General features: G+C 38.4%; 1 protein-coding gene across 2 annotated transcripts; it reads right to left on the reverse strand.

Moving 5' to 3' along the window:
* Positions 1 to 814: 814 nt before the first annotated feature.
* On the reverse strand, positions 815 to 23,009 carry ILF2_1 (Interleukin enhancer-binding factor 2). 2 transcript variants are annotated; one of them, XM_051216460.1, is made up of 9 exons: positions 22,869 to 23,009; positions 15,009 to 15,234; positions 8,762 to 9,056; positions 5,067 to 5,145; positions 4,922 to 5,009; positions 4,811 to 4,872; positions 3,823 to 3,937; positions 2,861 to 2,960; positions 815 to 972 (listed from the first exon to the last, which is right to left on the reverse strand). In XM_051216460.1, exons 2-9 carry the CDS (start codon positions 15,186 to 15,188, stop codon positions 854 to 856), a joined length of 1,038 nt encoding a protein of 345 aa, XP_051067049.1. In that variant the 5' UTR covers positions 15,189 to 15,234; positions 22,869 to 23,009; the 3' UTR covers positions 815 to 853. The 2 variants fall into 2 exon arrangements, with proteins under 2 accessions (XP_051067049.1, XP_051067050.1); XM_051216459.1 differs by having other exon boundaries at positions 843 to 972; positions 22,873 to 23,009.
* Between the last annotated feature and the right edge of the window lie 594 nt (positions 23,010 to 23,603).

A 23,603-nucleotide genomic window follows, 5' to 3' on the forward strand; every position in this document is an offset into this window, starting at 1 on the left:
AATGCTGACTAGTGTTGGAGACGGATGAAAGAAAGTTAGGCGCGGTCAGACCTAAACGTGGCATCAGTGCTTGAAGTCACTAACTTCTGGTCTGAGCCATGTTGGTAGATGCAGACTACTCGGTTGGGGTCCGCGTGACTATCGTAACCAATAGTTGGAGACTCTGGGTGACATTGCTCAGAATCGATCATAATGGCGTAGGTGTGTACACTCTTTGTCTTCCCTTAAACTGTGAGATTAAGATTGCTTTATATCTTTCTTTCTATCAACTAATTATTTCTTCCTGTATCATATCTTTATACACAATCTTTCTTCTATATATTACTACGATTGAAGCAACTACTATGAATTTGGTGTTCATCTTGTTGTGCTAATGAGGTGTGGCAACTTGGACCGATGCATATATGTGCTTGGTCCTACGTTGTAGCTGACTGAAAGCATGCTCAATGCACGATTTTACGTTGGTTGGCTGGTTGGCTAATTCTCATCAAATCAGCACTAGTCGATACTTGAAGAAGACTCTAGGATCTTCTCATATAAAAAACTAAATATACTAACGTTTTTCTTATTGTGCTTCTTACTTCCATCTGACCTTGTTATTTGGAATATAATCTTTCCTGTTCAAACGTGTACTGAATTGGGGACTTGTCGAGTGAAATGGTGTCCAAGAATACTAAATAATAGGAATAGCTGGGTTGTAATAAGAGAGAATTATAACACATGGACTCAAAATAAGTTTCTAAACGAGAATTTTGAGGAACCAATATACATCCATAAAACCACCTCCTCATTAAATAAATTCAGAAAACGCAAGTTCATTTAAAAAACAAATGTATTTGGCTTTTTTTTCTGTCTAATCAAATTTTATTTTACCATTTTCTGTTATCTGTTGTGAATGCAATGCAACTGGTTCGGGCCACTCTAAAATACTCAGATTATCAATCGATTTTGTGGCGGTCTTTAATAATTGTTCTATAGGGAAACATAAAAAGATTTTAAGTTAAATTAATGTAAAATTTGTCAATACTGATGTATATTGAACAATGGTAGTTTATTTTATAACATGACAATGGATATATTTCACTAGGCAATGAGCAATCTATTAGCTTAGCACCCTTTAAATATCAGTTAATTTAAGGTAAAACAGCAATCTTAGTTAAAATCACGCGAGGTCGACTGAAGCCAGAAGATTCTTTTGGCTTCTCAGAAATCTGTATATAAGGTATGTTTATGTATAACTGAATGAATAGTTCAACAGTGAACAATAATTAGCTTACATTATAAACGTACATTCAAAGTAGTAGGCTCAGCAACAACAAGCGATACTTGGTAGAAACGAGGGCAGAAATAACCGGACAGACATAAAGTATATCAACGAACAACAAAGTAGTTATTTTAAAATTAGCCAATGAAATTTGAGAGGGACGTTGTTCAAGAAAAAAAACTAGTAACACAAAATCTAAGAACCTCATGCTCTTAATACACCCAAGCGCAAACTGTATGAAGGCATTTACATTTGTTAACAAATCATGAACGGAACTGAGAGGTACATGACAAATAAATGCTAAAAATCAGCAGGACCTGAGAAGCTACTACTACTACTACTACCAAGTTGTTAGTTTTTAAATAAGATACACATTAGGTATTTACTAACATTTTATTCTTCTTGGTGGGTATTTCATTATTACACTCAGTAAACAGCTATTTTTTTATATAATTGTTAATGTTGACAGCCATTAAATTTCGTATGGGTAAGAAACATTTGCGATCATGTATCAAAGTTCTGAGAGAGTTAGATCATTCTTATTCTTTAATTGAATTAGGGACCACCGTTTTGCACAATTGAATACAACCAGGTGACCAAATACATTGAAACAATACACAAGTCAAAAATCATGTTTTTAGACTAGTCTTCTCTGTAGATATTCCCGGGTTATAAGTAATTCTGATAATGTGAAGAATTCTCCTTATCCTGAAAATTATCTAATACTTGAATACTTATACTGCTCTGACTTTTGATATCGAATTACGAAAAGAAATTTCGGCAGTTAAAAACGGACTAAATAGACTCATACTATTTATTTAAAAATGGTTTATTTTGAAGAATGATATTTGCTAATAAACATTATTGACTAAATCACCATTGGACAACTGAGTAGTGTTATTAGTCCTTATCTGGCACAAACATTGTATTCTTATGCAAGCACATAAGCTTCTATAAGGTAAATGAGTTACTTCAAGTACATGATATAGTTTATGTTGTCATGTTCTTCATCTCAAGGTAGAAGAGATTAGTGAGTAGAGATCGCTTTATTATTATGAGTCATTTTTCCCAATCTACATGTATAACCTGATTCCTACTTGTAGGTATCATTAACAAGATTTGACTTGATAATACCGAATAAATTGAACATTGAGTAGATTGTGATAAATAAATTAATACATTTGTAGATATCTCAATGAGTAGAAAAATTAAATTTTCTGACGTTTCATGAATCAATGTAAGTCATTTCTTCAGAAAATAAATAAAAAATCCTTACTTGGTTTCCCCCTTTTACTAATTCGGCGTTTCACAATTATTCCTCTAGTTATTTTCTAATGTCTCTGAACTAGATATCAGGCAGCTTAGTCAGTTAACTATGAAGTGAATTAATGAATTTCAGAGTGGTCAGAGCACAAGAATTTAAGCACAATACTGAGTAATACCTAACGGCATTGTTATCCCTACATCAATAGCTTAAAACACATTGTTCTTAAAATGAACCGATATCGTGATGTCAATCAAGAAAAATCCTGCAATAATTGGGACTGAAAATAAGAAACATCACTAAAAGAACAACGATATATAGGTAAAACAAACCTCTTGATGTATCATCCAAATCAGTATGCGTGAATAGTGATGGGTAATCTCCGTAATTAAGAATTCGTAATAGTACTTGAGCTGTACAACATATTTCATCCTTGTATTAGGAACAAAGAGAGATGAAATAGAAATATCAACAATACACATAATACGTTATGCTTTTAAGAGGCAATTATAAATATTTAATAACGTTTTATACAAACAAATACATTTTGAATGCTATTAGCCTTACATATGTATGTAAGGGTTTGAGGTTACCCGTTTTTTGATATTTAAAACTGTAATTGATCAGTTCTGATGGGTACATGTTTATTCTGAGTGGAGTTTCCCGATAATTTGGATTGTGGCTATCAGTGGAATTCAGAAGGCCCGTCTTATCTTATTTGGGGCAAATCAATTGCATGTTTCGGTATACCAGTATTGACTTCCTAGCCTAATGGATAACGGGCTGGAGGTGTGAAGCAAAAGATATTCAATTCGAGTCTCAATGTAAACATCAACACTGAGATCCATATACATCTATTTGATAAGTGGCTAATAAAATGTGTAATAGCGAGAATATAAATGAAATCGAACTAGTAATCCTGGTTTCGTGCATAAAATGGCCAGTCAGTCATTAAATCACGATGTGGTATCTTGAACGGATGTATATTATTTACTTAAGTATCCACAATTCTTAACAGCGTGGAGTGACAATTTTTTAAGAAACCATACAGATCATCTTCTGAGATCCATTTTGTGGTGCCTGGATGCGGTTGTTGTTGTTGTTGTTGTTGTTGGTACATACTTTTAAGGTTGCTACAAAATAGAAATAAATAGTAATGCACTGCTCTCTCTCTTTCTTCAATTTCTTTAATAATTTTTTTCCAGCTTATTTCAATGATTTTAACTTTTATAAGATAATAGTAGAATAAGAGAGTAAAACTCTTACATGCACACATACAAACACATATACTAACCTGTTCAACAAGAGACATTAACGAGTGAAGACGTAAATTCCCTTGTTCACAAGGATCAATTAAACCTGTACTACTAGGAAGAAGGAAACCGCTGGCCAATAGGTGGAATACACGTCTAATAAACAATATATTTAAGAATAAACAACACGTATATATTTTTCTTCAATAAATAAATAAAATGCTGATTATTGTGTGGCGGTTATACTGATAATCAAGTGTTCAGGTTTGAAACAATAGGAAGCAAGTTTAATAATAATAATAATAATAATAATAATAATAAAAGACAAAAAACAAATTTTTTATAATATTTTACTTCACAATAAAGATATCATGAGAAGACAAAGATTTCAACGTGAAATGGGATCGAATTTGCGCTTCAAAGAGATAAATTAAAGATAACTGTCATTTGGAGGAATCATTTTGATACTTTCTAATATAACAGATGGTTTAAAATATTTTTTTCTCTCGCTCAGGGATACTAAGATAATACGTTAATACCATAATAAGACTAGTCACGTTATATCAGACCCAGGATTCACGACCCAGAATAGAGAATCAGAGTATAGACAATACAATCACGAGCAATCACACTCAGTGAGTGCGAAGTAGAAATCAATGGGAGGAAAGGAAATCACATATTTGATAGTCAGTAAGCTAAGTGCCACGCTAAACGACCAATCATATTTTACTTTTAATATTATTTATCACTTCCACATAATAGGATATTATTGGCAGTCTACCTTGGGTACTAATACAGTCAGAGACAATTAGACTTCAACTTAAGTTTGGACCATTAAGTTGTAGGTTCGGATCCCAGTCTACCTACTTTGATTTGGACAATCAAGTATTATAACTAGACCTCATATTTACAGTGTGGCTCCAAGATAATTCTAAGAATCTGTAACTAGTAAATTATTCAAAATAACTTGCATAAATATAAGTATTATTTAGCATGTAATATCATAGATAGAAAGATCATCAAAATTACCTGAACGCATGATTAAGTGGCAAGGGTTGACGTGATGGATTATTCATTACAACATAATGAGCCTTGAAAACAAATGAAAACATGTGTTATGCAAAAGATTATTCAACTTACTAACAAGTCTATCAACCAGGAATTCATATAACTAAAACCCCGAAAACGTCGCCGAAAATCTTTCAAGATACGGATTAAAACCTTCACGCTAAGAAAAAAAACAATTTAGTAATGTACGGTCAGAAGTTAAATAATAATTAGGTACGTAGTATGTGTTGCATTTTCTTCTGCCCATCTTAAATGACGAATTGAAGCCAAAGCAATCTTTTGTGCAGCTAAACTAACTGAAAGAAGAAGAAATGTTGAATAACATAATAAGAAACGATAGAAGTATTAATTTAATGTGTATAGTTTGGTGCATTGATGAACTAAAAACTGGAAGTGTTTTGATTTAAAAGAACTTGGTAATCAACACATATATTTAATCTGTTTAATAACTAAACTAAAGATCCTTAAATTTTGTAGAAATTGATTTACTATTGAGGAACTACGTTATAATTAAATATCCAACATCGATTCGTCTAAGTGAATTAGTAACACGAAACAATCAAAAGTTGTTATATCCCGATAAGAATAATGAATGGTAATTTTTTGGAATCCATTTATGGACCAATACTATGAGTATATTTTTATCGTATAATTGATAAATGACTAAACTATTCATATTCGTGTTCCTCTTATTATAACTCCATTTTGATCCATGAACTATTATTATAAGATTTACCATTCTTGAATTATTCCGTCTGTTAATCAGATCTCCCTCATTCACAGCCACTTGGCCAAATATTGTACAAATGCTATTTTCTATTTTGTGGTACGTTGTGGTCTGTTTGATTGGTATACAAACCCAGTATGTTTGAAATATAAGGATTAATATTGCAGAGGCTGAGACTGGTGTTCTGGACTTAACTGGCTGGGCTAGGCAGAAAGCAGGACCCTAGGCTGCTCGCACGTGTTTTATGCGTCACTGGTTCGATCGGTAATTTTGCTGCTCTCTGATTGGCGGTATCGTTGCGTTATCCAATATGCAGGGCACACAGATTCACAAATTATAACAAAAGTAAATAAAAATAATCTATTTCTAATATCCCAATGAGTAGAAAATCTGATTTTTCCACTCCAGACCACACGATTGAAGCGTAGATCTGACAAACCAAGACGCAAAATTATCTTCAAAAACTGATATTACGAAATTATGTGAAATATGTAACAAACTTCAAATGTCAAGGTGTCTCTGGTAAATACTGTCGATGTGTAATCACAGGAGGATGCCTCCTAAGGGGAATATATAAAAGTTATTTACTATAAACTACGATAAGCTATGTGATAGCTAGAAGCTGTGACAAAACACGAAGGGAAGACAATAATCGAAAATGGAAACGAAGAACACTAAATTGGATGCTGGTGAAATAAAACAAAAGTTTATTGGGTACATTAGAATCGAAACCAACTGTTACAAATGGTATTAAATACAGTTATAATAATCAACAAATCGAAAGTTACACGTATGTATAAGTGCTTGGCAACGTCATATACAATTGATATGCGTGACACACTATATGCTCAAAGTCATTGGCATTGCATTGTTTACTGAATATTGGGTAAGTAGTATAAGAAAACCGGATATAAAGAGAATAAGCGTAAAGAATACGACAAAGATTTAACAGTTATTATCAATGTGGGGGATAAAAACATTCGGATTTTTATTAACAGGTTGCATGCTTAAATCATGCTTCACTGAATTCGGCATGCAAATAATATTTTTGGTCCTTACACAGTCAGTCAGTCAGTAACAACGTAGAACTTCGTACGTACGTACATCAGTTCGAGTTGCCATACCACCTTAGCACAGAGATGCAGTTGTCGATTCAAATCCCGTAGTGGTAGAGGTAGCAACAGTATAAGCAGTAATCGCGAAGATTAGGGTTTGGAGATGTTATTTAAAGAGTATAATCCAGTGAAATAAATTTGGAAAGAGGAAAAAAGGGACATCGAGAATTCAGAAGATTAGGATTTGGGAGAACACAAAGAGTGGATGCACCTGCGCCATTGCAAACGATTTTGTGCCATGTCATTCAGGGTCTCTAACCATCGGTCGCAATCATCTCGCGGTCCCCAACCAGGTAGTCTACACCTATCAACATGACTCAGTCCACTTGTCAGTGACTTCATGGACTTGTGCCATGTTTTGGTTTGGCCGCCTCTAGCTTTCTTCCAACCTACTCCTATACCACTGAACATAGCACGTCGAGGCAGTCGGTCGTTGGGCATACGTAACACGTGTCCCAGCCATCTCAACTGATGAAGTTTCATCACTTCATCAATTGATTTGCCATCCTTACCGAGTACCCGTTTCCTAACAACTGTGTTACTTACTCGATGGTCCCAGGATATACGAGCAATGCTTCGAAGACACCTATGATCGAATACTAGTAACCTACGAATATCCTCTACTCTTACCGGCCATATTTCACTGCCATAAAGTAGGACAGAACGGACAGCTGCGCAGTAAACTCGTCCTTTGGTTGGTAGATGGGTATCTCGCCTACGCCATAAATGTCGCAAGTTGGCAAAAGCTAGTCGAGCCTTCTGTATCCGTGCAGAGATTTCTTCACACACCAGACCACAAGGACTGATGAGGCTTTCAAGATAAGTGAAGCGGTCGACACGCTCAACTACTTCACTCCCTATCATTAGTTGGGGTGTCGATGTAACCCAATCCTGAAGCAACATTTTGCATTTCGAGGGAGAGAATCGCATCCCGAACGTGCTTGCACTGTTGCTTAGAGTGGTCAGAAGACTCTGCATTTTGTCAGCGTCTTCGCCAAATAAAACTATGTCAACAGCATATTCTAAGTCAACAACCTCCCGGTAGAAGTTCAACCCCTGGAAATTTAGATGAGGAGAGTGTTATCTCTAAAAGTACGTCAATGACAAAGTTGAACAAGAATGGGGAGAGTGGACAGCCCTGACGAACACCACTTGAGGCAATCAATTCTGATGACAGTTCGCCATAAGCTCTCACTCTACCAGTTGTGTTCGAGTAGAGAGCCTTTATAAGGTTATTGTACTTCTTTGGTACTCCTTTCAGTGACAAACACTGCCATAGAACCTCACGATCTACAGAGTCGAATGCCGCCTTAAGGTCGAGAAATACTACCATTGTGGGGCGTCTGAATGTGTGTCTCTGTCCTAGAACCTGACGTAGTGTGAATATCTGGTCTATACAACCACGTCCAGGTCGAAAACCGGCCTGGTTATCTCTAATCTGCTCTTCACGAGCTTTGATTAGGCGTCGAAGTATTATTGAAGCTAATATTTTAGACACCATATTAGTCAAACTGATTCCTCTGTGATTGTCACAAGGGGACTTTTGTCCTTTCTTATAGACTGGCACAATCAGTGATTGAGACCAGTCAGATGGGATTACGTCCAGTTCCCAAATTCTACCTAAGACCTCGGTTAATCTCATTGCTAATACTGGACCACCATCCTTAAAAATCTCAGGAGTAAACCTGTCAGGGCCTGCTGGTCTCCCTCGTTTACACAGTTGTCCTTACAAAGTTAAGTAAACAAACCTTTACTCGATAAGCGAGTGACAATATAAAGCCGATGTACTACGACTGAGAACGAATATGCATCGGTCCAAGTTGTCACATATTACATCAGATTGTCTGATAAAATTCTATCAGAAATAACGACTAAACACTATGATATCGGCCACAACCATGTAGTATCAGATGAATGTGGTCAGAATGCTACAGAATGTTAATTGAGGCTTAAATTGCTCACCGGTTAATTCTCATGAAGTTTTCATTTACACGACTGCATACAGGAGACACAGAGACTTTTAACAGTTGTCATCAAGTATCAAAGAAAGGACGAATAATCGACACTTACTATGTATATCAGGACTTGTTCGATTTAAATTCATTGGAGTAGTAGTGATTAATACTTGTACAATATAGTCTCCTGAGGCAACAGAAAATCCATAGCTTTCTAATTCAACTTTACAATTAACATGTTCAGATGGTGAATTATTGCTTGTCAACTGGCGACGAACAAAACTTGCTAAATTTTGTACAGCTTCAAGAGTTGGGAGTGTTCGAAAAACACAGGCCAAGTCAGATATACATGAACCATTCAACCACGTGTTCAATTTGAAAGATCCAACTGAACGAACATGATCCAATTGCTGAATTAGATAAGTTGAAGTTTTAAAAAAAAATTTACATAGAGAAAGTTATAAGGCATTTACTGTTCATATAATCACATGGAAGTGACTAATGAGTACTAGACAAATAAAATCGAGACGAAAAAGGGTAGTAAAGAAATGGAGGTATTACCATCAGTAAACACCTGATTCTCTTTCAGAATATTTTGGATGAAAACAGATATATTAAATTCGATTGTTTGTTATCGAGTTCACCGTGAAGAATATGGTTGAGGAGCTTGGTAATAACACTATCTGACAAAAAAGTTCATGAACCTATGCTTGGTTGGATAACTACATTAAACTGTACAAAATAAACATGAAGTAGGAGATTCTATGAGGACAAACAACGGGAGTTATTTTTGGGGACATTATTTCGCTTGATTCAAAGTTTGCAAAATATTAATATTTAGTTTTGTCCCCAGGTCATTCTATAAATGTATTGCTTAAATATATCACAGTTTTTATGGGCTTTAATGAACGTCCTCTGTCAGTCAGTTACAACGTAGGACCAAGCACATATATGCATCGGTCCAAGTTGCCACACCTCATTAGCACAACAAGATGAACACCAAATTCATAGTAGTTGCTTCAATCGTAGTAATATATAGAAGAAAGATTGTGTATAAAGATATGATACAGGAAGAAATAATTAGTTGATAGAAAGAAAGATATAAAGCAATCTTAATCTCACAGTTTAAGGGAAGACAAAGAGTGTACACACCTACGCCATTATGATCGATTCTGAGCAATGTCACCCAGAGTCTCCAACTATTGGTTACGATAGTCACGCGGACCCCAACCGAGTAGTCTGCATCTACCAACATGGCTCAGACCAGAAGTTAGTGACTTCAAGCACTGATGCCACGTTTAGGTCTGACCGCGCCTAACTTTCTTTCATCCGTCTCCAACACTAGTCAGCATTGCGCGTCGTGGTAATCGGGCTTCGGGCGTACGTAACACGTTGCCCAACCATCTCAGCCGATGAAGATTTACAATCTCATCAACTGATTTACTACCATCACCTACTACCTTGCGTCTAACCCGACTATTTCTTACCCGGTGATCCCAGCAGATACGAGCAATATTTCTAAGACATCTGCGATCAAATATTAGTAACTTACGAGTATACCCTATTCTTAATGGTCACGTTTCGTGACCGTAAAATAAAACAGAACGGACTGCCGCGCAGTATACTCGTCCTTTAATTAATAGACATATCTCGCCTTCGCCATAGGTGACGTAAGTTGACAAAAGTCAAACGTGCAGAGATTTCGTCGGACACCAACGTATTAGGGCTGATCTGACTTCCAAGGTAGGTGCAGTTGTCGACCCGTTCGACTACTTTACTCCCTATCCTTAATTTAAGTGTTGACGCAGGACAGTGCTGAAGCAACAATTTGCATTTAGAGGGAGAGAAACGCATCCCAAACATCCTGACATTGTTGCTCAGTGCTACCAAAAGACTCTGCATTTTATCATCTTCGCCAAACAGGACCATATCACCGGCGTATTCAATAAGTGGACCTCCTGGTAGATCAATCCCCGGAAACTCAGTCGAAGTTTAGTGGTCAAATAGGAGTACAGAACTGACAAACATCCACATCCTCTACTAAGGAACACTTGGTTGCGACAGGTTGTAGGGTTCAAATCCGCTTTTTAGTGTTATATAAGTGTTTATGGGGGGTTAACAGGGCTTACTGGAGCTTTGGATATACGAAAAGTCAAGCCCCTTTGACGCAGACCAGTCCTGAAGCAACAACTTGCATTTAGGGGGAGAGAAGCACATTCCAAACATTCTGGCATTGTTGCTTAGTGCTACCAAAAGACTGCATTTTATCAGTGTCTTCACCAAACAGGACTATGTTGTCTGCGTACTCCAAGTCGACAAGTGGACCTCCTGGAAGGAGATCAATACCCGAGAATTCAGTCGACGTGAATGTTATTTCCATCAGTAGGTCTGTGATGAAGTTAAACAAAAATGGAGAAAATGGACAGCCTTGACGGACGCAAAAGCAGATGACAAGTCGCCATCAGCTCTGACTCGACTAGTGGTGTTCGAGTAAAGAGCCCTCACAAGGTTCACGTACTTCTGAGGTACACCTTTCAATGACAGGCACTGCCACAGAATCTCGCGGTCTACCGAGTCAAATGCTGCTTTTAAGTCAAGAAAGACCACCATTGTCGGACGTCGATAAGTACGCCTGTGTTCTAGAACCTGACGAATGGTGAATATGTGGTCGATGCAGCTACGACCAGGTCTGAAGCCAGCTTGAGTCTCTCGTGTTTGCAGTTCACGAGTCTTAGTTAGGCGTCTGATAATTATCGAGGCTAGTATTTTAGATACTATATTAGTTAAACTAATCCCTCTGTGGTTGTCACAGGATGATTTTGACCCTTTCTAATATATTGGGACGATAAGTGATTGCGATCAGTCAGATGGGATAAAGTCTAATTCCCAGATCTTAGCTAAAATATTAGTCAACCTAATCGCTAAAATTGGACCACCATCCTTAAAGACCTCTGGAGCCAATCCATCTGGACCAGCTGCCCTTCCTCGTTTCAGATTAACTATAGCCTTTTGAACTTCAGCAAGAGTTGGGGGACCTACTTCAATGTTCCATTCACACTGTCTGAGAATGGAGGGTAGTTGTAGAGTAGCTGAAGGCCAGCTGAACTGTTTCACAAAGTGTTCCACCCATCGTTCTAGACGTCTGGACTGGGAGCAGATGAGAGTATCGTCTTGCGAGAATCCATCAGTGTGATAGACTTTGAAGAAATCCACTGGTTCTTTGTAACTCTGTGGTTTAAGTCACTAATAGATTTCATTGCTGTTTCCACAGCTGTTTGTATATCTTTCCAAGCAACATCTGGGTCAGCCTCGTTTTCAGAACTACCTAATCGTGACCTCAGTTGTTCCTGGAACCTACTTTTGGTTTCCTCGCTACTCAGTTCGGTTCTAATGGGTCTTTTTACTGTGGCTTTTTTGCGTCCAGTGAGGCGCAAGCAGATGCGTGCCCGTATTAGGGCGTGGTCGGAGTCCAAGCAGGTACTCCAGAATGAGCGACAATCTTCCACCGACCCTCTCCAACGATGACTGATGTCAATATAGTCTATTTGAGTCCATCGTTGGTTTGGTGTAGGGGGTCACCATGTTAGACGATGTCTCTCCTTATGCTTAAAATTTGTGTTTGCTAAAAATAAGCGATTGTCTGAGCATAGTTGCAGCAGACGGTCACCATTATCTGTTAGCTGTGCCGGAATGCTAAAATATCCACCTAAATGCCTTTCTGTTTGGTTTAAGCTACCTATCTGAGCATTAAAGTCACCCCCTATGAGTACTATGTCTGAGCGTTTAGCTTTCTGAAGAAGTTCAGAAAGCTTTCTGTAAAATTCATCTTTCACATCATCTGAGCTGCAGTCAGTGGGAGCGTAGGCAGAAACGACGAAAAGGCAACGACGTGTATCCCTATCCTTCCGAGTTCTTAGAGAGCCGTTTAACCGAACAGCACATAGACGACTGTTGACGGGGATCCACTCTAGCAGTGCTTGTTCCGCCCTCATGCTTAGAGCTATGCCTACACCTGCCAGTCCACGAGAGCTGGCCATCGGGTCACCAGATACACGGAGGGTGTATCTCGTTGGCTCTCCGTTTTGCCGAGGTGAGGTCAAGTGAATGACCACACTGGAATCCTGTATGCGTGTTTCGGAGACACAGCATACATCAATGGAGAGACTCTAGGGTTTTAGCCAAGGAAGCCTGCTAACCGATTTGACATAGGGTGCGTACTTTGAAGGCTCCAATGTGTAGTTTGGAGCGAGGTTTCAGTAGACCTGGGACAGAGTTTTGAGCACTAGAATCGTTGTCTATGGTGGCACTTGAGGAGGAAGCCGAAGGAGGAAGTTTAGAGTTGAAAGTCGATGTAGGAGGAATAATAGGAATTGAAGAGGAAGGTTGAATATGAATACAGTGGTCTCGAGTGCTGTTAAAGGTATGAGAGCGGTTATCACTTCCCGGCTGCCCACACCAAGGAAGGGTTCTTCTGGAGGTACCTGAAAAGGAAATTGTATTAGAGGTGGTTTTAGTGACCTGAGAGCGTGACCGCAGTGCCCAAGGGACAACTGCTTGAGGCCGGTCGCGCACGGCCTTTTCGTGGGAGGTTTTTGACGTGTTAGCTCCGTTCTTCAAAGGGCCTTACCGCCGGAGACGGAAATCCGTGAGGTAAGGTGAGGTGTGCATTTTTAGGGTCGACCTTTTCTAACCCCACACCTCCTTGTGGGAAGGCAGCATCGCTGCAGATGCTGGTTGTCCGAGGGAAACACCCTACTGCTGTCACACCCCTCTACGGTTAGCAGTATGACTTCGCCTTCGGACCTTAGGTTTGTTGCTTTTAGTCTTACCGCTCTTCAACCGACCTGTCTGACATGGTAGGACCTTGAGGAACGGTTGTTCCAGCCAGTATAGCTCGGTTGCTTCATCACGATAGGCAAGCCCGACCACAACGTCAAGGTAGCAACAACGGTCGGGTTAAAAAGAAGAATATATTTGTAAAATCTCAGCGAATGAATTTTAAGTAAATCCAACGTTTCGCCTGGCAATCTGGTCCAAGCTTTTTCAAGGAAAATATAATCAAACAACAAAATTATCCTTTTTTTAATGTAGGGCTTCGGCTGTTAGTCGTTTTTTGTAAGAATTAAGTCCTTTTTGAATGATTCTCGTGCCATTGAAATCAACTGTATGACCCGATTCAATCGAGTGTAATGCTATCGCTGATCTGTTCTCAAGCTTTTTTACATCAATTGAGGATTTAGGAATGTGCTTTAAGCACAGTTTGTGTTCCTTCACCCTCACATTCAGTTGCCTTGATGTTTCACCTACATACGTTGCATTACAGTCAGTACATTTGATTTCATAAACACAATTCTGTTGATCATCCTTGTGTATTGGATCTTTGATTCTTGCTAGTTTTGATCTTAGATTATTGTTTGTTTGAAAGAATACTCTTATATTTCGACGAGTTAAAATCCTTCTGATGTCTTCTGAGATACCTTTACGATATGGGATCACTACTGTGTTCATCCAATCTTGCTTAACTCTTGTTTTAAAATATCATTCCGTTCTTCATCCTTAATTATTCTTTTAATAAAACCTTTCGGATAATTATTCATCAATAGAGTGGATACAATTAAATTCATTTCCATGCTTATATCATTTGGATAATTTTGTTGTTTGATTATATTTTCCTTGAAAAAGCTTGGACCAGATTGCCAGGCGAAACGTTGGATTTACTTAAAATTCATTCGCTGAGATTTTACAAATATATTCTTCTTTTTAGATGATAGAATCGTTTTTGTCTCTCTGCCCAAGGCCGTTAGCTTCGATTTGAATCTCTAGCCTCAAGGTTAAAACGGTTAGCCTATCGTGTCAGGCCTTAACCTAGATCTGTTACATATTATTGGATAAACAGATCAAAGATGTAACACTCACCTTCCGATCTGTCCAGTTGACCTTTAATTTTTGCACAAATAAATGTTACTAACAAGTATGTGTGTGATCAGACTGTTCACATAGTTCAGATAGTATTCGTCTTCCCAATGAATTATCCAAATTTATGAAAGGGATTAACTGATATAAAGATCTAATTTGTTTTAGACATACCATCCCAGTCTAAGAAAAGCTTAAAAGTAGCATGTAGTCTACAGAAGGTTTTGAGCTCTCTTATAAATCGCTGTTTGAAAACAACAAATTCGAGGTGACAAGAGAAAGTTTAAGACTGAAAAGGTATAACTTAGAGAAATATTTTCGGTAGCAAGAAGTGAGATATTTCGGGATTCACCAATTACCCAACTGTTTAAGGTACGTATTCGTAGAATATAACAGGACTTCCGAAGGCGCAAGAGAAAGATTATGGAACAACAATAATGACAACGTACCCCAGATTCGAATATAGACGGATTTACAATAATATTATCCAAAATTTCACAAATTCTATTGTTTAAATTCGACAGAGCGTGTTGAGAATCAGGAGATGGTGTTAATTTCCCATGATGATCTAATAAACATTGTAATAGTTTTTGGTCATCAGCAGGAATGATCAGATTCGGTTCTAACATAACAATATCCAAGGGGAATTGTGGAATAAAGGGACCGGTCTGTGAGCTGATAGTAAGAATAGATAAAGTGGGAGATTACTAAAATTTATCCAAACCAAGTTTGTTCAAAATCACGTACAAAAAAGTAACCATGGCTGAGTACTAAAACACATTGGTCGAACCACATCTACTGCATAGGGGTAAATGACAATAGATCACCAATTATTAAGATATACGACCAAAATATGAACATCTAACAGAGCTGTTTGGTGGCTTTAACACTTATGTTTTGTCGCGTTGTCATGCTGTAAATTGATATAATTTTCTCTTATTACGACCCGGCTATTCCTATTGCTTAGTATTATTGGGCACCGATTCACTCGACAAGTCTCCAAATCAGAACACGGTTGAACAGGGACGAAATCATAACCCAAATAACAAGGGTATATGAAAGTAAGAAGCACAATAAGAGAAATCTTAGTATATCTATAGTTTTTACATGAGATTCCAGAGTCTTCTCCAAGAATCGACTAGCACTGATTGGATAAGGAATAGCCAATCAACGTACATCAAGACAATCGTGCACGGAACGTGCTTTCATCCGATCTATGTCCCGCTAACATAAATTATACTTGTTGGAGGGTTCGAAATACAGACTATGGTGGATACTGCTAATACAAGGCCAGATCTAATCTAACCTGACAGGTCAAACTACTATACAAAGACACCTCAACGATGACAGCATGCAAATGAGCGAAGACCGGATTTTGAAAGGGCGCTCTTGTTTCAAAAAACAACTTCATGAGTAAACAGGACAGTGTACCCAGCATTTTACAAGATAAAACAAAACAATAGGAATCGCTGCTAACTGTGCCAACATCACTTTACAAAAGTCACAATGATGATAGTTATTGTTGTAACCCAAAAAATTTAATTTGCTTTGAACAGTCAGAAACTGTTTTTACACATTACTGTGATACACAGCCTAGTTCACGATCACTTTATTTCAGCAACTTTACACTTATGCAAAGCAATTATAAAAACTTTAAAAACCAAACACTTCTCGTTCACGATTTCAAAAATGATATATTTCCTTTAAATCCAATAGACCGAAAGTAAATTTACAAAACGAGTCATTGATAAGTTCCCCGGTTTATAAAACCGAATTATCACTCAGATAAATAAGTTATCAATGCTACTGCTTCGACACAGGCACACAGATTTAGATGCAATTTCACGAATCTAACGATAAGAATGTCACTATAGATATTTAGAGGTTATATATAGTAGAATAGCTAGTCTTCGAGGCATATTTTATTTCGTAAGAAATAGACCAGGAACTCCGCCCGTAACACTTCTAGGGTTACTGCTGACCCCAAGTTCGAGTAAAGGAAGAGGGTTGGGCATGGGATCAGCAAACCTATCTCATAGAAAACAACCTTGCCAAAAAATGCCAACCAGAATAAACAAATTAAACCATTTAAACTCTGTCCTCCGAATTGGACGAAGAATTATGACACATGGTAAAAGCCGATATTCTTAGGAAATCACCAGGTCGATGCCCCTTCTAACAACCAGAGCAACAATTATTATCTTACGGGTATGAGGAATGATATCACTTCCCGGCTGCCCACACCAAGGAAGGGTATTTCCTGAGGAACCTGGAAAGGAAATTGGATTAGTGTTGGTCTTAACGACCTGAGAGCGCGACCGCAGTGCCCAAGGGACAACTGCTTGAGGCCGGTCGCGCACGGCCTTTTCGTGGGAGGTTTTTGACGTGTTAGCTCCGTTCTTCAAAGGGCCTTACCGCCGGAGACGGAAATCCGTGAGGTAAGGTGAGGTGTGCATTTTTAGGGTCGACCTTTTCTAACCCCACACCTCCTTGTGGGAAGGCAGCATCGCTGCAGATGCTGGTTGTCCGAGGGAAACACCCTACCGTTGTCACACCCCTCCACAGTCAGCAGTACGACTTCGCCCTCAGACCTTGAGTTGGTGCTTTTAGTCTTACCGTTCTCCAATCGACCTGCCTGGCGTGGTAGAACCAACAGGAACATATGTTCCAGTCAATATAGCTCGGTTGGGTCATTACGATAGGCAAGCCCGACCACCGCGTCAAGGTAGCAGCTTCGGTTGGGAACAATTAATACAGGCACATGAAACATTCGGACAATATGGGAGACTGGAAGAACCAACCAAATAGCTGTAGAAATCAGGAGATACAACTTGGAAGTGAAACCCATCAGACCTTAGCTGGGCAGAATGGATAGATTTGGGAGAGATGCCGCTGTACTCGGGTCACGAAGGAAATTCCCTGCACATTCAGGGAGTTGATGTGATGCTGTCCAAATAAGTACGTAAAGCACTTATAGGATGGGAAATTCATGGACCCAGGATCATCAAAGCATCATTCACAACAAAGGAGGGGATCACAATGAATGTTATCAAATGTTATGCACCCACCAATAGTAGCAACGACGAGATAAAGATCAGCTTTACGAGAGGATGCAATCAATCATAGCGAGATGCTCAGGAAAGGATCTATTCATCCTGATGGGAGACCTAAACGCCAAAGTAGGAATGGACAACGCTGAGTATGAACATATCATAGGACGATATGAACTGGAAGAAAGGAAGGAGATTTGCAAACTTATGCGCGTTCAACAAAATGGCTATACGCGGCATATTTTACCACAAACGCAACCTAATCTAGAATCCTTAGGTTTCAATACAAATGAAGCTTTATCAAACTAATAAACCAACTGATCTATTTTCTCCAACTTCAATTATTTAGATCAGTTATGTATTTATCGTAAAATCTCCGTATTATAGGAAATAACCTACTTCATTATAGGATAGTTTAGCCTTCAGAAAATATACGGGTCAATAAGGAACTTAGAATTACTAATTATTCTGAAGTTTATGAAAATTTTGTTTTAACTAGATATCTCATATTTGCTGAAAGCAGCTATGAAAATAAATATTCAAGTAGATAGTAAAAAGTTATGATCTATGGAACAGATTTAACTCCATGGAGCTCGCCCCTAGGATTGCTGTTAGACCAAAGCCCAGATAAAAGAAGTTTGGGAAAACGGTAACAGAAATAAACGAATTAATCCATTTAAACTCTGCCTTGTGAATTGAAGGTCCTTCATTTGGAACCGTTATGACGCCTCGTATTAAAAGTCGAGGTTCTTCGGACGTCACCAGGCTGTTGCTCGTTTCGACAATTAGAACAACGATACAATAGGTAAATGGGATGTTTGCACAATGTGCGTAACCGTGAGGACCAACCAAATAGCTGTGGAAATGAGACAATACAACTTGGTTGTTCTCTGAATCAATGAAACTCAATGAACCCAAACTGAACATAAAAGGTTAGCTTCGGCAGAGGTGGTGTTGTATTTTGGACAACAAAACTGCTGTCGGTGGCACCACGTTTCCCCACCAATACATACACAGTTCATATGGATTTCACCGCATAATACTACAACGGACCAGACCTATCACATTTGCATCAATAAAAAATTCAGATTCATTGAAGAGATAAGAACAAAGAGAGGAGTTGATATAGCTTTGGATCCTCTTTTGATGGTGGTAAATATGAAGCTGAAGCCAAATAAGCGCTGTACAGCAGGAAAAACATCATGCCAGAAGTTCAGTACAAACTGCTTGAGAATCTGACAAACTCAACGAGTTCGAGACAGCTCGTATCAACGGGTTTCAAGCCATACATTATCTACTAAAAGAAGGAGAAACTGCTATGGAGATCAACTAGAAAGAGATTAACTAAGCATCAGCATAAAAATGTAATCTGTTTTTGGTGGAATTTCGTTATATGAGCTGCATGGTTTGGTCGTGAACTGTTCTTGAGAACAACAATGTGAGCTTCACGAATGAACCATCCAGCTCAAAGAACGGAACCAGTAAAATCCTTCATCATCCCTACCATCTCAGAGTAAATCTGTGTCGGCACCCTGGGTAGTATACAGCAATTAACAAAAACCGAACAAGAACAGAGAAAGTCAATACACAAGCTGAATACACAAAAGCAAAAACGCAGGTGAACAGCATCAGAGCTGACAAGCAGAAATACATGGAAGACCTAGCAACGACAGCAGAAAAAGCTGCAAGAAAAGGAAATATCAAACAACTATATGGCACAACGAAGAAACTGGCAGTGACACATCATAAACTAGAGAGATCGGTCAAGGACAAAGAAGGTAAACCAATCACTGAGACACAAGAACAGAGGAACAGGTGGGTAGAACACTTTGAGTAACCCGTTAATAAGCCAGCCTTACTGAATCAACCGGACATCGAAACAACACCTACAGACCTTCCTGTAGATGTCACTCCACCAACGACGAAAGAAACCAGACAAATCAAGAGTGGGAAGGTAGTAAGACCTGACAGTATACCAGCTGAAACACTGAAGTCAGACATAGAGATAACATTGAAGATGCTCCACATTCTATCCAGAAAGATATGGAAGTAAGTACAAGAACCAACAGGCTGGATTCTGTAAGGATCGACCATGCACAAACAAATTGCGATACTACGGATCGTCGTTGAACAGTCAATTGAATGGGATTCGTCGCTATACATCAACTTCCTTGACTGTGAGGCGTTCAACGACGTGGATAGGAGAACCTTATGGAATATTCTTCCACACTACGATTTACCTGAGAAAATCGCTATCATCCGGAATCCATACAACTGACTACACTGCAAAGTCGTACATAGAGGACAGATAGCAGACGCATTCCAAGTGAGGGCCGGAGTCAGACAAGAGTGCTTACTCTCCCCCATTCCTTTTTCTTCTGGTGGTTGACTGGATTATCGAAACCACATCTCAAGAGAAGTATAGAATACAATGGATAGTTTGGATGCAACTAGACGATTTGGACTTGGTGTATGACCAAGCCCTTCCATCCCATACTCACGAACAAATAAAGGTCAAGGCAAACAGTTTAGCAGAGGCCTCTGCATCAGCAGACCTCAATATGCAAGGGAAAAAGCAAGATCCTCTAATACAACACGGAGAACAACCCAGTCACACTTTGTGGTGAAACTCCGGAAGAGGTGGAAACGTCCACGTACCTGGTCAGCATCATCGATGAACAAGAAGGACCTGGTGCAGATATGAAGGCAAGGACTGGCAAAGTAAGGACAGCATTACTACAGTTGAAGAACATATGGAACTCAAAACAACTGTCAGTCAACATCAAAGTCAGAATATTCAGTACGAACGTCAAGATAGTTTTACTATACGGAGCTGAGACTTGGAGAACCACAACCATCATCAAAGAGGTACAAGTATTTATAAACTGTCTACTCAAAATATTCAATGTCCGTTGACCAGATATCATCAGCGACAACCTAATGTGGGAGAGAACAGACTAGCTTTCAACTGGAGAGGAAATTAGGGAAAGACGCTGGAAGTGAATAGGAAATACATTACGGAAATCACCAAACTAAATCACCAGGTAAGTGCTCACCTGGAATCCTGAAGGGGAACGGAAAAGGGGAAGTATACATCAAAACGATGAATAGCAACTGGAGAAAACTAGAAAGGATTGTATTCAAGTGTATCATATGTCAAAAAAGAAATGTATTTTGCCGACCATCAGTGTCACCTTTTGATAGTCTACCTAAAAAATTAAGTAAACACCTGAACTAGTCACAGGTCTATTTTAGCTTGGGTCATCCCGAGTCATACAGAAATACACGAACTTCCTGATTTCAATTCGAAAACTAACATGTAATCTGTGGTTAGTTTACTACCAGAAAATTATATACCCCTAAAACTTTTGGCAAATGAACGGGAACATTAAAGTGAAGTGTTAAAATAACTTTATGCATTCAGTACCACACATCCAAAAAAATTAGGGTTACTTGACAATGGAAAGAATGTTAAACGATACCTACAAATCTTTTGTATAGAAATAAGTGACACTAATTGATTGTCACAATCTTTCTTTCCCCATGGTTGTTATATGATATACTTGCTGTCCGCTAGGAAACCCAATAGTTTGAAAAAAATCTAGATTTTAATAATAAACTGTACATAATTTGGATGTTTGCGTTTTGATAGAACTACGCATATGTCAGCCTTGAAGAAATTGAAGGGGAATACATTTTTGTGATTGTCATTAAACATAATGCTAAAAATGCCATTTCAAGAGTATACAGAGAGAAATACAGCATGTTCATATCATTCACTCACATTTATACAACAGTACTCAAATATACCATGACTAACTCAAGATATATGACAGCACGAAACTACAATCTTGGCTAGATCGATATGGCTTTAGCTTTTGAAATAGTTCCAGAAATTGCGGTTGTCTCAACCACGAGTTAACGTGTAACCGCTATTCGACTATAATCAAGATTTCAGATCGTTTGTCAGATGTTTGTACACTTTTCTCTAGATGTCATTACAAATAAGAGAACTTTCGTAAAGGCACGAACTACTGAACCCATAATACAAAGAGACGAAGTTAAGAATCTGATGCTCAATTGGATGCAATGTAAGCAGTGAACATGGTTTGTATCCTAGTTTTTAGTTGTTGGTTTATAAAAGCAATCACTCAGAGAAAATGATTAAAATAGATATCCTATGCTAATCGGTCTTGAGTGGACCAGGTTATCGACAGGAGACTAGACACCTGACAAAAAACAGTGGCAACGTGCCCATGAATTTCCTTATAGAGGTGAAATGTCTCGAAATTAACACCACGACCTCTGCTTAAATTAGTCAAGTGATCTACTTTTTCACTAAACCTCAGTCTGAGGAAGTAAGGAAAATTAGGCTTCTTAATACCCATACAGAACTTCCCTTGATTTTTGTGTTGGGACTACAGCTTGTGGTTGACGTGTTAATGTAGATTTTGAAGTTATCTACCTACTATGGTCAAACAATGGTCGTAGATTAGTGTGCGAATTCGAACTGGGATTGAAGGTTAGATGTTGGGGTTAGGAATTAAAGTTATGATCCCCGTCACGAAACGGTATCAGATATAATTCCAAAATGGGCGAGACTATAAGTAATGGACGAACCAACAAGGTATAAGATAATAGGCCTCGGATATTGGCGCGAAATTCTTTCATCCAGTTTGGTTAAATAGTTTTGGCATCATAGCTTATGCCAGTTCGTGATGAAAACCCGAAATATGATTCCTGACGTTAATCATCAACTTTGAAACATAGTTCTAAATCCTCACACAAGTTTAGAACCCTCATTTGGTCATGGATATTAGGCGGACACTCTCAAGGTCAGTCTAGCTTAGCTTAAATGTCGTCCATAATTTATAGCCTCACCTCGAAATGTTACTAAGCATTATGCACAAACAGACTTTGATCCAAATTCCAAGACTTGCCATCTTTGTTTCCAACACTTAATCCGTTCATTACAGTCCCACTATTTCTAATTCTCTTTTATTATTTGCGTGGGAAGTAGCTCATGTGGTAAGAATACGAACTTGACATCAGCCTGTGAGGCATTCACAATTTTGATTTTACACGCTATGAGTTTACGGATTCATTTAGACTAGACCAATATAGAGTCGCACAAGATAAATAAAAAACAACAAAAACAAAATATGAGGGACATGTAGTTAGGATGGTTGTAACGGATCCTTAATTTGATGAGCCTGATGATATGACTGATATCTAGTCGCTTGAGTATTAAAACGCTACCTACGGGTTACTGCGACGATAGGACGGCCTTTGCTGTGCGCGAACCGCCATTCTGATGGAATTTCTAATCACGCGGTCGTTTCCCGATCCTTACTTTTAACATGGAGTACCTTCGTGAAGGACTCACGTAAACGGTTCGTTCCTTTAGGTTCAGTTTCTTATGTTATTCCAGTGTTCCGAGCTCTTGGCACTTCTCAGTGTAGATAGTCTAGTCATACGTTTTTACTAATTATAATGAATTTTTCTGACCAATCGAGAAAATGGCGTGAAGAATAAAAAATGGTTGATGTGACGAAGTATAATGTGAACACAAATGTATTTATGACAACAACGATAATAATAGAAATAGAAATAGGAATAGGAATAGCAGTGGTTGTGAGGTTAAGTTTCGAGAAGCGCGTCTGGCACATTTGTGGAGTGTGCTACTTATATCTACATAAGCAGTATAAAACTCTAGTCAGAAATAGAATGTTTAGCAGCAGAAGGTTGAGATGATCGAGGAGGAAAGAACAGTGACAGAAAGCAATTGGTATGGAAATGCAGGAACAGTGAAGTCTGAGACGATTAATTGACATTTAGCAAATGAAGAGTTTACAGTATGGTTCTCAAATTTTATTAAGATGTTCTGAAATTTTGTATTCATATACATTTGGTTGTCCCAACTGGTGTTTTCGTCCACTACACGGTTATTTCAGGCAGGACATGCCAAATTATAATTGTAAAGGCTGATTTCGA

The sequence above is a fragment of the Schistosoma haematobium genome, chromosome 4 (genome assembly GCF_000699445.3).
Source record: "Schistosoma haematobium chromosome 4, whole genome shotgun sequence".
Taxonomy (NCBI): Eukaryota; Metazoa; Platyhelminthes; class Trematoda; order Strigeidida; family Schistosomatidae; genus Schistosoma; species Schistosoma haematobium.

What these genes read in the sequence shown, in the direction of transcription:
- ILF2_1 (XM_051216459.1), bottom strand. Translation starts at nt 22,919, where the DNA reads ATGGCGGTTCGCGCACAGCAAAGGCCGTCCTATCGTCGCAGTAACCC. An exon ending in AACAAGTCCTGATATACATA is followed by an intron (nt 5,146 to 8,761) that starts GTAAGTGTCGAT and finishes TTCTTCTTTCAG; the next exon opens with TTAGTTTAGCTGCACAAAAG. An exon ending in TAATGTCTCTTGTTGAACAG is followed by an intron (nt 2,961 to 3,822) that starts GTTAGTATATGT and finishes TCCTAATACAAG; the next exon opens with GATGAAATATGTTGTACAGC.